The sequence below is a fragment of the Coenobita brevimanus genome, chromosome 68 (assembly GCF_032717465.1).
Source record: "Coenobita brevimanus isolate Jiangsu-jjx chromosome 68, ASM3271746v2, whole genome shotgun sequence".
NCBI lineage: Eukaryota > Metazoa > Arthropoda > Malacostraca > Decapoda > Coenobitidae > Coenobita > Coenobita brevimanus.
Window position 1 is genome coordinate 2,156,528 of NC_137021.1, and position 14,474 is coordinate 2,171,001.

Consider the following 14,474-nt stretch of genomic DNA (forward strand, 5'->3'; position numbering starts at 1 on the left):
ATGGCTGAGGTTTATTGTTCACATATTGTCATTGAGGGAAGAGTGACTGGTCATTCTTGCATTAAAAGAGTATGTCTGAGTAGCATAGTCCCCAATAAAAGGTGTGATGCAGTAATACATTTTCTGCTAAATTTAACAAAAGAACATAATTACATAATTCATGCGACTCGACAAATCTGATACAGTTCAGGCCATATATTACTAAAGTTGTTTTTATACATACAGATTACAAATTTCTAATAAGGACTCTGCAAAGACACAAGGTCAACAAGAAAAACTTTTCAATACAATAAAAGTATTTATTCTGTAAGAAGCCAAACCAAAATGTACACAGGAGCATGGGACAACCCTGTGCCCTAAGCTCCATCCATTGTTTGTACAGTAATACGAAACCCTATCACACACGGACCTTAATGACGCGTCTCGCCTCTACCATGATATTATTTGTGGCCGTAAGGGGAAGGGGGAGTGATACTAGGGAGGGGAGGGGGGTTTGCTCATCCATGGCCAGCATCAGTATAAATAACCAGGATACCGTAAGTGTTTTTTTATGTTTTTCTTTTAATAAGACAATCACAGCTAGGGTCTACATTGTTAGAGGGGGTCATGTCACATCACACTCCAGGCCACGACTGAGCAATCACAGGTGACAAAACCTGACCTCTGACCCCTACACGGCATGTGGGGTCTACGCACATTCACACACACTTGCATACAGACAAAATACACATACAGCTGGTCAAGTACACACCAAATTGGTGAAACACGCTTCAACAAGGCCTTAACTGAGGCGGCATTGTTCTTCTGCAACCTGCTATTAACAGTATAATATGTAATTCAACAAGTACTTTTTCTCCTCTCCTCTCACTTCCTCACTACCAAAATTGCATACTGTACTTAAGGTGGGTTGCAGTGTCTTGGAAGACAGCAACTACGACATGACATGCTTACATTTCACATTCAAACCCTGAAACATATACTTCAATTTAAACTCCTGATTTACCAAGCCCCAAGGTCAGGCAATACTTATGACAGTTAGCTTGACTAAAATGCCATACAGAAAGGCACATGACCTGGGTGAGTTGGCTGCATCCAGAACAAAAATGGCCAAAATATTTAGTGTGTTGCATCAAAGGGTTTAAAGTGATTACCCAACAGACAAACAGCAGCAGTCTGCCTCACACCTCACTCACTGCCCACACCCGTAGAATATTCTCAGTAAGGGATATGTATATCTATGCATATCTGTGTGTGTTTGTCTCTCCACAAACACCACAAATGAAGCACCTGGTTGGCAATAATGGAATATGTTTTGCATTGCCTACGAATATACTGCATCAGACATTTTCACTGGTATTACATTGACTGACCTTTTTGCAAAATGCACACTTTAGTTACTACTAATCATTATCAGACCTGGCAAGATCTACATTGCTGTTCTCATAACACTGGCCCATTTAGCTAGTATATATGTATATATATATAAAGACAACAAATTACTTTAGCTCAATGCAACTTTTCTTCACTATGGTGCATATTTTACACTACATATAAGAAAATCCGAAAATTCAAGTGTTTGGCTAAACATACCAGTAATCAAAATAATTTTTGGCATAATTCAAACATACATTCAGTATACATGTTAGATTATGTATTTGCCTTTTCAATTCAACATTCAGTTTCTTTGCAAATGGCAAAAATATAGCAGCTACTATATTAATATTAAAGGTTCTTTTAAACAACACTATACAGTAATCAAACAGCAAAACCTCTACTGAAATATATAATACATGTTGGATAATTACAAATTGAAAAGAAAGTATAAAATTTCTTCCAATAAGATTTTTATATAAATTAATTTTGTCTTTAACTGAGGTGCCGCAATATTTCAAAACTTAACTGCAATTTCTTGCACAGTACAAAGTAACAACCTTCTATAATGAAAAGTATTAAGTCACTTGAGAATATTGTAAGCAAAATTAAATAGAAAATAACTTCCTGCAAATGAGAGGTGTGAGACTGCAGAGCAACAGCACAGCTATTCCTGCTGCAGCCTGGAGGATAGCAGGGAGGATAAAGGGGCTCCTTCTTATTCATGGAATGATGACTACAACTGGAATGACTAACACACTGTTTCTGGCTGGTCAATGCAATACTTTCTATAAAAGACAAGAAAGTACATGTGACTCCTTTCCTCTTCAACTAACTTTCCTCATTATTTTGCTCTGCTCAGTCAAGTTCAAGTCTGTATGTGTACTGATTAAATTTTACAATAAGTACAACCCTTCATAACCTTGTATGCTGATGACAAATACCTCACCAAAAGCAGACATCTGAAACCATGATTGTAAATAAGTAATGAATACTAAATACCATACACATACACACTGACTTTAATGAAGTGACTTTTTTGCTGCTGTTACGCATTTTCTCCAAACTAGCCTGACTGAACAGTGCAATGACACAACTACACAATATCTGGAACTCATTTAACAACCTTGTACACAGCAGTACCATACTACACTTCACACACACATCTAAACATTCTGGGTCCCAGTCAACGACAAGAGGTAAGGACAAGATGCCTGCCTGCTTCTTTTCTGTAATAAGGAACCTTATTAGCTTTCTACCCTACCTGAGCATGACAGCACTTCACTTGGTATCCTGCACAAGGCTCCTGGAGTGAACACTGATGAAACCATCAAACCTACATACATACATACACACACACATTCACACTCACTCCAACAGTTCAATTACTTCTGTAATGAAAGACACCAATACTTCATTTACCAATTAGCTAGAAAAATAAGGTAATCAAACAGTATCATGAAATCACAAGCACATTGCCTGTCCAAGTTTCATGCTCAACTCTATTTAATTATTATCACATGAGGCAGAACCACACCACCATAGGATTCACACACATTTCTTCTTCACAACTGGAACTTCCTCAGCCAAAAGTCTGGAATACTGTCCAGTCACAACAGACCAGCAGTTGTAACAACACAACACCACATCACCACCTCACTCTTGACAGAACTTTTCCAAGTCTAATGAGTACACTTTTGTGGCCTTTCAGCACAAACTAGATTCTCCAATTTTCATAATTAGAATGTCAATGTTCTCTAATTAATTTTTTTTTTCCCACAAAAAATTAAAATTGCCAATGTCTTCCACCATCACATGATCATTTCTATGCACACTTATTTCACAATGTCTTTTCAGGTAATGTTCACACCACATGGGTTCGGCTCCCGCGTTTACACGCTCAGTCATCACTTCTGCCCGTCATGCCTTAATAGCCCTGGAGCTTGAGCAGCATACCCCCTAGGGATGCCCATGTCCTCTCACCGCCCACTATGTCATCTTCGAGTGGTGGTGGTGGTGGTTGCAGTAGTTGTGGCAGTTGTAGTAGACCTCATTTGGCTGGAGGTGCTGCCGCCGCTGCTGTTGTTGCTAGACCTGAGGGAGCTCCCACTGCCACTGGCGTCTGTCCCGCCTGCAGTGCTGTAAACAATAATAGTAAGTTAAATCTCTCAGTCCCTATGTATGCTCCCTACCATCATTTCCTTGGTGATTTATTTTCTGGATATGGTGGTTAATCCATAGGTTATTAATGAAGTGTATGATAATATTAGGATGATTTAAGTGTCACAGCCATATGTAATGCAAAATAACTCACTTGGGAAGAGGTGTTAGGAAGCTTTTGTAATAATATGGGCCTTGGTAGCAGCGTGGGTAAATATATAATATGTAAATATATTGTAAAAGTTAATGGTGACATCAACCCTTTCTCTATATTCAATTCTCATTACACTTTACAACCCTTACTATTTGGCTCAGTTTGTCTAATGTGGTTTTCAAATGGAAGTAATCATCCTTACTCCAATCACAGTAATAAACCTCTCGCCATGCTTTTACAGCATCAGCTAATTATCCCAAAGCCACCTCACGTGTTTAATGCTTTCAATGTCCGATGGTATATTCATAAATTATGAATGTAACTTCCGAACAGTCTTGCCATGTTATGACATTTGTTTTAATGAGTTTAAATTGTAGGACCATCTCTCCCAGTGTCTCAAGGAGGAAAGTTACATCCTGAAGCAGGTTCTCAAACTGGGAGCCATGGTTCCCAAGGGGGCCACAAAGGATTGTAGGCAGGCCATGGTGGGCTAGATTTTTTTTTTTTTTTTTTTGGCGAGGGACTGGAGAGAGAACTGAAGGGGGGCCATGATGACCTTTTTTTTTTTTTTTTTTTTTTTTTTTTTTTTGCTGCGAGGGACTGGAGAGAGAACTGAAGGGGGGCCATGATGACGTAAAGATTTCCACAACAACAGAGGTGAAAGAGGTTGAGAAACACTGCTCAAATGTACAGCAAATGAAGTGCAGTAGTGGGTGGAAGTCCATACTTGCACAAACAGTCCTTTACTAATCAGAGAAGGATGTTGGAGTGGTGTGTGTAATATCAAGTTAGCCAACAGTCACACTAATACATGGCAATGACTGAGCAGGATTCACAATTGTCCAAAACAAAAATGTGTGGAGAGAAGTCTGAGGTAAGGAATTTAAAGATGGGACATAATGAGACAGAGGCATATATTACCCCCTTGAACAGCACATGACACAAAAAGTCTGGAAGTAGAGTTTTTAATAAAATTTACTTTTGTCTACATGGTCTTCAACAGGTAACAAAAAGGGAACCACAGTATTATCAAACATACATGATATGTCAATATACAATATGCACTATTGATGCATGCACTGCTAACACATGAAACAGCTACACAAGAAGTATTTATGTTGTGAAACAGACTCTATTAAGCAGAATAAGGGATAGAGGAAGCTTACCTGCATAGTGGTACTGTGAGGGTGGGAAAGAGTAGGGTGGGAAGCCGTCATGCAGGTGGTGTGTGGGGGGTCGTGCTGTGGGGGGAGACCGCCCCTCTACCCCCCCTCCCACAGGCCCGCTTCCCCCATGGGTCAGGGAGGAGGAAGAGGATGGAACGGAGGTAGAGGTGGAGGTGGAGGAAGAGGCGGTGGTGGCAGCAGGGGCCAGAGGTGAGCCATCCTTGCTGGTAAGTGGAGATACAACTTTCTGTGGGGTGGTCATCAAACCAGGTGGGGCCAAGCCTGAGGGCAACGGAGACTTACGGGCACGCTCCTGCAACTCGTGGATCTTGTGGTTGGAGTATAAGTGTGTGTGATGGATCATGGGGACGCCCGACCCACCTCGGGACAGGTCCTCAGGCGTACTGCTTACTGGGGCATTGAGTGGAAAGCGAGGCACCATGCCTGGTGGTGCCAAGAAGTGAGGTGGGGGATAGATGGCTGGCACCATGGGCCGGTAGGTGTCATATGCCAGGGGATTAAATGGGCTGAAGGGGTAGTATGTAGTGGAGGTAGGGGGTGGTGGAGGTCCTGTAGTTTCCATTGTAGGTTTAACTCCCTCGTTCTTCCCCTCAGGCTTTTTGTCCCCTCGGTCATCTTTGCTTGCAGCAGGGGCGGTGGGTGGTGTGGACACCACTCTGGGACTAGAAAGAGGTGCCGGTGGGGAAGGCTTGGCTGCACCCAGGTTCTTGTCTCCGGCTTTTTCCGGTGGCTGTGTCTGCAGTGTCAGGCGTTGCTCGTAAGGTGGGTACCTGTAGACCAGTGGGGGGTCCTCAAAGGCACGCTTATCCACTGCTATTTGACCTTTTAGTTCATGGCCCTCCTTTACTATGGTATGGTTGTCTGCTGGTTTGTCCTTTACAACCCCAAGCTTGTCTTTGGTGATGGCAGGAGAAACCACAGATACCAGTCCTCCTGGCCCAGATCTGGACAAGTCTGTGGGACCCTTGTCACCATCCCTCACTCCAATTAACTCTTTCCCTTCACCTTCTTTGTACATTGGTGCTTCTCTCATGAATGGATGATCAGCATAACCTGGAGCATACATGAAATGGGAGGCATAGAGGTAGTGGGGGGGAATCTTACTAAGAAACTCACTACTACCAGGTGGAGGTAAACCATCTCGCTTTTCACTATCACCAGGTTTATCTTTTAAGTCTTTAACATCCCCTTCCTTGCCTGGTGTGGAGGTGGGTGGTGGTTGGATAGGGGGTATAAGGAAATGGGGAGGCTGGCCATAAGGATTTGGGTAATACATGCTATATGGGGGATATGGTTGTGCACCCAGAGGTAATTCGGGTTTTTTATCATCCTGCAAGTCTTTATTATCACTTTCACCGTCCATTCCTGGGGCAGTGTCATTGGCATCAGATATGTCGGAATAGGCAGGACTGCGTGCATCCTCCCGACCAGGTTGCTCCTCCTCCCGACCTTCCTTACTCACTACACCATTCACTAATTCTTTATTTTTATTTTTATCACTGTCTTGTAATGATTGTTTCACAGATATTAAACCTGGAGAGTTCCCAGGGAGGCTGGAAAGTGGAGTGCCCTGTGGTGGGCCCGAGAGGGTGGGTGTGACTTGGGTGCCAGCTGGCAGTGAGGTCGGTGGTCTTGGTGCACCCGGACCTACCCTGACCATCATTTCCGGCCGAACTTCTGGCCTCACCAGTCCAGGTCGAACTTGTGTGAGGGCAGCAGCAGGTACTTGAGACACACTTAAGGCTGGAGATGCCACCTGGGGATGCTGGGGACTCACCACTCCACCAGAGCCAGTGTACATGTACACTGCTGGGCTGGCCTGAGGAACACGTGGCTGTATGACGCTTGGCTGACTAGTGGGCAGTGGAGCAGAATTCTTGCCTGACTCCTCAGTAGGGCCAGCATTCTGGGTGGGTCCAGAAGCCGGGCCAGGGCCTGAGCTGGGGCTTGGGGGTGCTGGAGGGCCACTGTACCTTAATACTGAGGGCTTGACCACGTCCTGCGCAGTCTTGTCCACAGGTGTCTCAGCCACAGGGGCAGGTGAAGACGGTTGGCTTTCCTCCACCTCACTCTCAGCTCGGCCTTCTGTGCTGGTTGTCTCATCATCATGGGCAGCACTGTTGTGGGCATGGCTCTGGTGGTACTTCAACCCATTGATGTGTTTGTACTTTTTGTTGCAGTTGGGTTCAGGACATTCAATCAGCTGAGGTGAGGCAGGCTGCTCTGGGCCGGGACTGCTAGCGCCACTGGTTGGAGTACCTCGTGATGACACCCTGGACCGCTTCCAATTTTTGTTGTTGTTCTCTGGAGTTTCTGATTCTCGGCCCTTACGTTTAGTTCCGCCAGGCTCAGACTTGACTGGACTAGGAGGGGGGTTAAAGGTAGGGGTGACATTCCCCCTGCGACCCTTGACATTGGCATTGCGTAACTTGCCACTGCGCGTCTCTGCCACGCTGAGGTCAGTGGTGGTGGTGGTGGGGGTGGTAGCAGTGGTGGTGGTGGTGGCAGCCCGCCCCCTCTTGCCCCGACCTTTTGGCGTCCGAGACTCTATATCACTGGTGGGCGAGTCACAGAACCTGGCAGGAGAGAGGGGAGAGGCGGGTCAGTCGACAGTACCCACTCACCCCACACACCACATTACTATCCCACTACTCACACCTCCCACAGAGAGAGAAAAAGCAAGTAAGAGAGAAGAGAGCAGTCATACACAGCCCTTCAGTGGCACTACACCATAATTCCAACAATGGAAAATAAAAAAGGCTTCATTTTATCTTTCTTTATGATCAACAAAAGTACTAAAATCATTTCCTCAAATCCTGGCTGATCAGAAAAAAAACTCAGGAAATGAAAGCCAGGTACATCCACTAATTATTTCAAAGGAAAACTTGAATGTCATATTCATTAAATGAAACAACTTTTTACTGCAAGTCTTGCAATTCCATTATGGTTTAATAGTTAGTAAATATATATAAATAAATAAAAATAAAAAGTGCTCAAATACAAGTGTGCTGTGTCTCCTCCAGGCTGTGACTGTAACAAGTGATGCAGTACACAAAACACGGGGTGGACCTACCTTGGGGGTGCCCAGTCATGCCTCGTACAGTCCAGCAGTGTACCCACGTACGTCTTGCCGCGCCACGTTACGTTCACTACCAACACACCTGCACAGGGGAATATAGTTTTTTAAGACAGAGAAATATAGTAATCTCGCATAACACCAGATGTGTTCCTAAAAACTGACACACCACAAGCAATATTGTACAGTGATTTCCTACTTGGAATTGAAATTCATTCCTTAAAGTGGAGCTTGCTTTACACGAGGGCTGTCTGCTTGTCTATCTATGCATATATCTCTATATACTGTACAGTATATATCTTGCCAAATGCCGTAATCCCATAAGGGGTGGCCACAAACAAACTCACTGCCCTCCATCCCCCCCTCTCTCATATACCTCACCACTCCATCCCATCCTTGGCCTCCTTGCCCCCCTCCACCTCACTCACATACTCTCCTCATTAGTTTCTCATTCTCCATCCCCTCCACATAGCCGAACTGTCTCAGTGTATTTCTCCTAACGTTTTCTATCACATCCACACCACAGCACTCCTTCGCTTCCTCAGTTGTCAGTCTGTCTCTCCATGTAACTTCACATGCTTGTCTCATTTCCACTGCCCTCACTCTCGACTTGTGTCCTTCGAACAAAGTTCAGGCTTTCCTTTTCATATGTTATGAGTTGTTCTGCAAATACTATCATGCAGTGACTTACTTCCATGGTCACTTCCCTACTTATCACTGCTTTCCAAAAACCAGCAACCTTTCTTCCCTGTTGCACCTTTTCAAGCACTTCATCCTCCAAACTTCCATCCTTATTCATCACACTACTCAAGTATTTATAAATTCTAGGTAAAATATTTTCTTGTAAGCAAATGAGGGTGAATGCAACTGCTGTTTCTGCATTATTTAATTTCTGCATGATGCTTTCAATGCATTGGGCTAAGCTACGTTGATTTACACTTAGATTTTTGTGTTGCTGTCCAAAGAGTATTTGGTGACGTTTCATTCCTTCCTGAGAACATCTTCAGAACAATCTGATGGCAGGTGGAGCAAGACCTCGTTATAATGAGGACGCTGACATGTGCTACCGTGTGATTGGTTAGCCAAGAGCGTGCAATGGAAGGTATGTGGCTATCTCATTAGTGGAATGAGTTAGCCCACGGATGTCCGTTATCTTTTGTATGTTGGAAGGACTTGCAAATATTCCACTTGTGAGTTTATTGCAGGTTTCAGTTTGGAAATATAAAGTGGTTCCAGAAACACGAGTCTACGTGGGTCTTTTTCACATTCAAATTTTTCAATGTCTTTTTTTAAGATGCTGACGGGTGAGGGGGATGTTTAGTTCATTCGTACTTTTTTACTCATCTCTTCTGTAGATGACATGTGAGATGCCTTGACAGTTTAATCCTTGTCATTCCTGCATAGGTAGGGAGCCCATGGTCCTTACTGGTGCATGTATGTTGGTAAATGACGTGGTCTTCTTGCATGAACGTACTTTTTATGGCAGGGCTGTTTGTGAGTAATAGATGGGAGGTTTCGTGGATCTTGAAAGTGATTAGTGTAAAGCTTTCAATCGGATACACTTATTTGGGATTTTTATGTATGAAAATTTTCATTATTATTATTTTTGTTTAAATTATTATTATTATTTTTAAAAAAACTCTCTGGCCATGTAATTTCGGTACGACAAAGTGATTTTTTTCATTACTGAGAGAAGGGGAGCTGTAGCTTGGGTACCATTTGTTAACTGCCTTCTTGACTACATTTTCCACATTGTTACTCCGATATCCACTGTTGAGGAGAACTTGCTGTCTTTCCAACTCCAAATGAACACTGCTCCATGAGGAACAGTTGGGTGAGGGCACAGCAGATGTAGACACTGATGGTGGAGTGGAAGTAACTCTAAGGGCATCCTTTTTTTGGTGTTGTGACACTGTCCTTTACTGGATGATTTTACATAGACTGCAGCTGTGAATTCAGAGTTGCAGGCGTTCACTAGGACGTCAAGGAAGGAAAGGCGGCCTTGGGTAGACTCTTCGAAAGTGTAATTTAGGCCAGAGGTGATGTGACGTCTGAAGTTCTTGAATGTCCTTTAATGAAAATGCCATCGACATAGTGGCAGTAGATTGAAGGGCTGTTAGTCAGTAAAACAGCCTTGACTGTACCCACAAAAAAGTTAACAAAAGGGCTCCTAGAGGGCTGCCTGTGGTAACACCATCCATCCAGCAAAACCTATTTCCATGGTGCCAGATGAAGGTGGCTTTTTTTTTTTTTTTTAGTACAAAGTTACAACAGGGTGCGAGTGCAGGTAAAATGACTTTTGACATCCAAACTGTAACAATGTGGTCTTCTGCAGGGGATGCATCCTTCAGAATCTCGAGGAACTGGCTAGCTGATGACAGGCAGCAGTCGGCAGGTACGTAGAGAGCAAGCATTTTGTTCAATTTCTCTCCTACGGAGTAGATAACAGTCAGGATCTGCGAGATGATGGAGTGAATCGGGTAGCCTGGCTTGTATGTCTTGATGTTGCCATGCACATAGCCAAGAGAATATTCACCTATCAGTTTAGGGAAGTGGAGGCTGTTTACAGTGGTGCTGGTAGCTTCAGTCAAAACGTTGACTCCTTTCTTAATTTCTTCCATGGGCTTACGAGTAATCATCATAAGCTTGGAGATTCCTTCAAGGTCTTATGTTATGAAAACAAAAGGGATTATTCTCACCACCTCCTTGTGTCTCTGCCACCCCTTACCTCAATGAACTCATCTGTGGAGAGTTGGTCAAGAGTGGCTGTCCAGGTCCTCTTGCACATCATTGACCTTCATATCCTGCTTCGTGTGAGAGTCAAGGATTTCACAACGGATGTCCAACCACTTGGAATCCTGTAAAGTGCACACATTATGGCCATACTATGCACCAGATGGTGTTCAGTGAGCTTGACTTCACCTCCTTCCACACTGCTGTGATGTTGATGGTGTGCTTGATGTTATAATTTTAACTGAACCACAGCACTGCATCACTCACCCTCACCAATTGCTCCATGGTGTGGCAGAGGTAGTAAGTAGGCCTCGAATGTGGTAATGACGCCCTGGTCCATCGGCTGGAGTAACTATGTTAGGTTTCCAGGGAGCAGGAAGACCACTTTGATATTATCCACCCAGTCCTCCATGCCCTCGGTGACTCAGGGCGTTGTCAACCAGAACAAGGAAATGGTTGGCAAGATTACTCCAGCTAGTCATGTAAGTGGGAGGACAGGTATCCTGCCATGTGAAAGCAGCTGGGTGCAAAGGTCAGCCATGCCCTGAAGTTAGCCCACTCTTCCAAATAACCCCTTGGTTCTTCACGTACCCTGCCAGAACTCTGGGGTTCTTCCAAAGATACACGAGGAGTGGTTTGTGCTTCAGGTCCTCCTCTACATGCACACCATGGAGGGTACGGCAGTCCTTGGCTGACTTAAACCTTGGCGCACACTGTTCTTCCTTGCCTATATACATCCTCCAGGAGGTACATTACCAAGACAAGCCTGTTTGATTAGCTGCCATGTGGTCAGCACAAACTGGCTCATCACACATGGATCACATGTTTAAGGTCAGCAAAGCTTTACACCACTCAAACCAATCTGTACAGGTCTTCAACTCCTTAGCCTCCATACCTTGCTTTATCCCTGAGATCCTTCCCCAGATCGAGAGCCTTAGTGTAAAATAAAACTTCAGTGAAGAGGCAGTTTTGCTCAGTTCAGTTCATAACCCACAGTGACAGGAGATGCTCATCTCCATTTTAAACTCCTATGTTCTGGTTAGTAGTCATTTAGCAGTCAGGGTAGGTACATTCTGTGACGCGACTAGTACAGCATCTAATTTCTTTTTACCATTGTGACCTTGGACTGGGGCTGCTTTATGGCCTCAATGATCTTGCTTATTCCCTGCCCTTCCTTATGGCACTTAACAATGCTAAGTTTCACATCGAGGGAAAGGCTATGCATTGCCCTCAACAACATCAATAGCGCCAGGCTTCCCACTGGGGGTCACACCAGACATGATTTCTAAGTTATGAGTTTCAGTTAATTCACACACTCAATGTTATCTCTCTATTTACTACTGCATGCAGCACCAATTATTGCATACTTGTACTATTATCTGGTGATAGCAATGGTGTTTTGCTGGCCTTTCACAATCAACATGCTTAGGTAGCTTGGAGAACACAAGGGAGATTATGGCGGGCACAGGACACGTGAGGAAGTGAGATGGGGGTCTTCAAAGGAGTGGTGTGAAGGAGGTTGTCTGAGCTGAGGTCTGAGATGGGGATTCTGTGCAGGTAAATGCTGGGGGGTCATCTTGGGTCAAATGTAGGACTGTCGGCTTGCGTGTGTCGCGTCTTTGCACATTTCTTGTAAGTAGCCATTGCAAATATCATTCTAACGAATTGAGATTTCACCATCGTTATTCCAAAAATGGGTCTAACTTTTAGTTCATTATAGTAGTTTATCGTATAGCGAAGAAATGTGTGGCAAGGCTCAACTCTAACTGGTACTTTGAATGAAGACGCAAAAATATGTTACCAGAGGGGGGCACCTTTAAGTGGTGCCACCAACATAACCAAGTGGCTTAACTTGTCTGTGTTATACTTCCTTATACCTCAAGAGGAAGACGATAGATGGTATAAGAAGGGCAACCTTGGCCTTCAGTCCACTGGGATCATATTTCAGATGTACAGTCACTCATAAAAGAAGTGATACCTCGCTAGCCAGCCCTTCCTCATTTTGTGTGGCAACACTGTAACTTTCACAACTTAAGGTGATTCTAGTAGGGCTTTTAGATACTATGCCTGAGTGAACCCCAATTCGAATTTAGCTTCACTTCCTGATGAATTAAAGTAGCTGGGCCGTGTGCAGAAATGATCTTCATAATATTGCTTTGTATATTACATAATTGCATCATAGTGCAAGCAGCAAATCCTTTGACCTCAGTAGATAATCTAATGTTGAACACTTTCACAATGTGGCATCTATCATTCACATTCAAACATGATGAGTGGATGCACAAAAAAATTACAATGTCGTATCTGCTAATGATTTTCAACTACAGTATTCCCCACACAAATCAAAGCTTTCCGTTGAAATGATTATCATAACTTTCACCTCATAACCTAACCTGTGACATTCTATCTATCTATCTATCTATTGCTAGACGCCTTAATCCCATATGAGGTGGCCACAAACAAATCGCCTCCATGTCACCCTGTCCCCCGCCATTTCACTGCCCAGCTCCCAACTCACACCTTAATCCCATACAGGGTGGCCACAAACAAATCGCCTCCACGTCGCCTTGTCCCCCACCATTTCATTGCCCTGTTCCCAACTCACACCCCGCTCTCTAATATACCACTCCACTTCATCCCTCCATCTCATCCTTGGCCTCCCCCTCCCCCTCACTCACATACTCTCCTCATCAGTCTCTCACTCTCCATCCTCTCTACATGGCCAAACCACCTCAGTGTGTTTCTCCTAATGCTTCCTATCACATGCACACCACAGTGCTCCTTCACATCATCATTTGTCAATAGTCTTTCCATGTGACTCCACATGCTCCTCTCAAGTAACTCATTTCCACAGCTCTCACTCTTGGCTTGTGTCCCACCAACAACATCCAAGCTTCACTTCCATACGTTAGAGTTGGTGTCATAATACTGTCATGTACTAACTTTTTCACTTCCATGCTCAATTCCCTGTGTCTTATCACTGCTTTCAAGGAACCAGCAACCTTTCATCCTTGCTGTACCCTTTCAAGCATTTCACTCTCCAAATTTCCATCCTCATTCATCACACTACCCACGTACTCACATTTCTATTTCCTCCTCATCCAGCCTCACTGTACATTCACTGACTTCACTTCTTTCAAAGACCATAACTTTACTCTTCCCTACATTCACCTTTAGATTCCATTTCTTCCACACTCTCCCAAACTCATTCACCATGCCTTGTAGCTCCCCTTCGTCTTCACTTAACTAAACAGTATCACCTGCAAACAACAGTACAGGGAGTTTCCAAACACTGCTCTCTCTCATTAGGGCCACTCCAACATCTACTGCCCTACCTTGTATCTCTTTAATAACTCCATCCATGTACAGATTGAACAACCATGAAGACATGACACATCCCTGTTACAACCCAACATTCAAATAGAAAAACTCACCCAGTTCACAATCCACATGCACTGCAGCCTTAGCACCCTCATACATACTCTTCACAGCATTCAGCATCTTCCCATCTACTCCATATACTGACAATATATTCCACAATCCTTGTCTATCCACCCTGTCATATGCTTTCTCCAAGTCCATGAAGACCACATACAGTTTATTTCCCTTCTCTAGAAACTTTTCCAGTAAAGATCTTAACAATGAATATCTGCTCTACACAACCTCTTCCCTTCCTAAAACCTACCTCTTCTTCTCCAACTAATTCCTGTGTTATTTCCCTAACTCTGTCAGTAAGTATCCTACCATATACTTTTCCTATTACAGTAAGTATCCTACCATATACTCTTCCTAT

At 43.9% G+C, this 14,474-nt stretch overlaps 1 protein-coding gene across 1 annotated transcript in view; it reads right to left on the reverse strand.

Moving 5' to 3' along the window:
- Positions 1 to 3,270: 3,270 nt before the first annotated feature.
- LOC145405774 (uncharacterized) overlaps positions 3,271 to 14,474 on the reverse strand; it is a 46,169-nt gene continuing 34,965 nt past the window's right edge. Inside the window, exons 4-6 of the mRNA XM_080277010.1 lie at positions 7,946 to 8,033; positions 4,852 to 7,448; positions 3,271 to 3,510 (exon numbers count right to left, since the gene is read on the reverse strand). Coding sequence (XP_080133136.1) covers positions 3,422 to 3,510; positions 4,852 to 7,448; positions 7,946 to 8,033 — 2,774 coding nt within the window. The 3' untranslated portion in view covers positions 3,271 to 3,421. The remainder of the gene's footprint in view (positions 3,511 to 4,851; positions 7,449 to 7,945; positions 8,034 to 14,474) is intronic.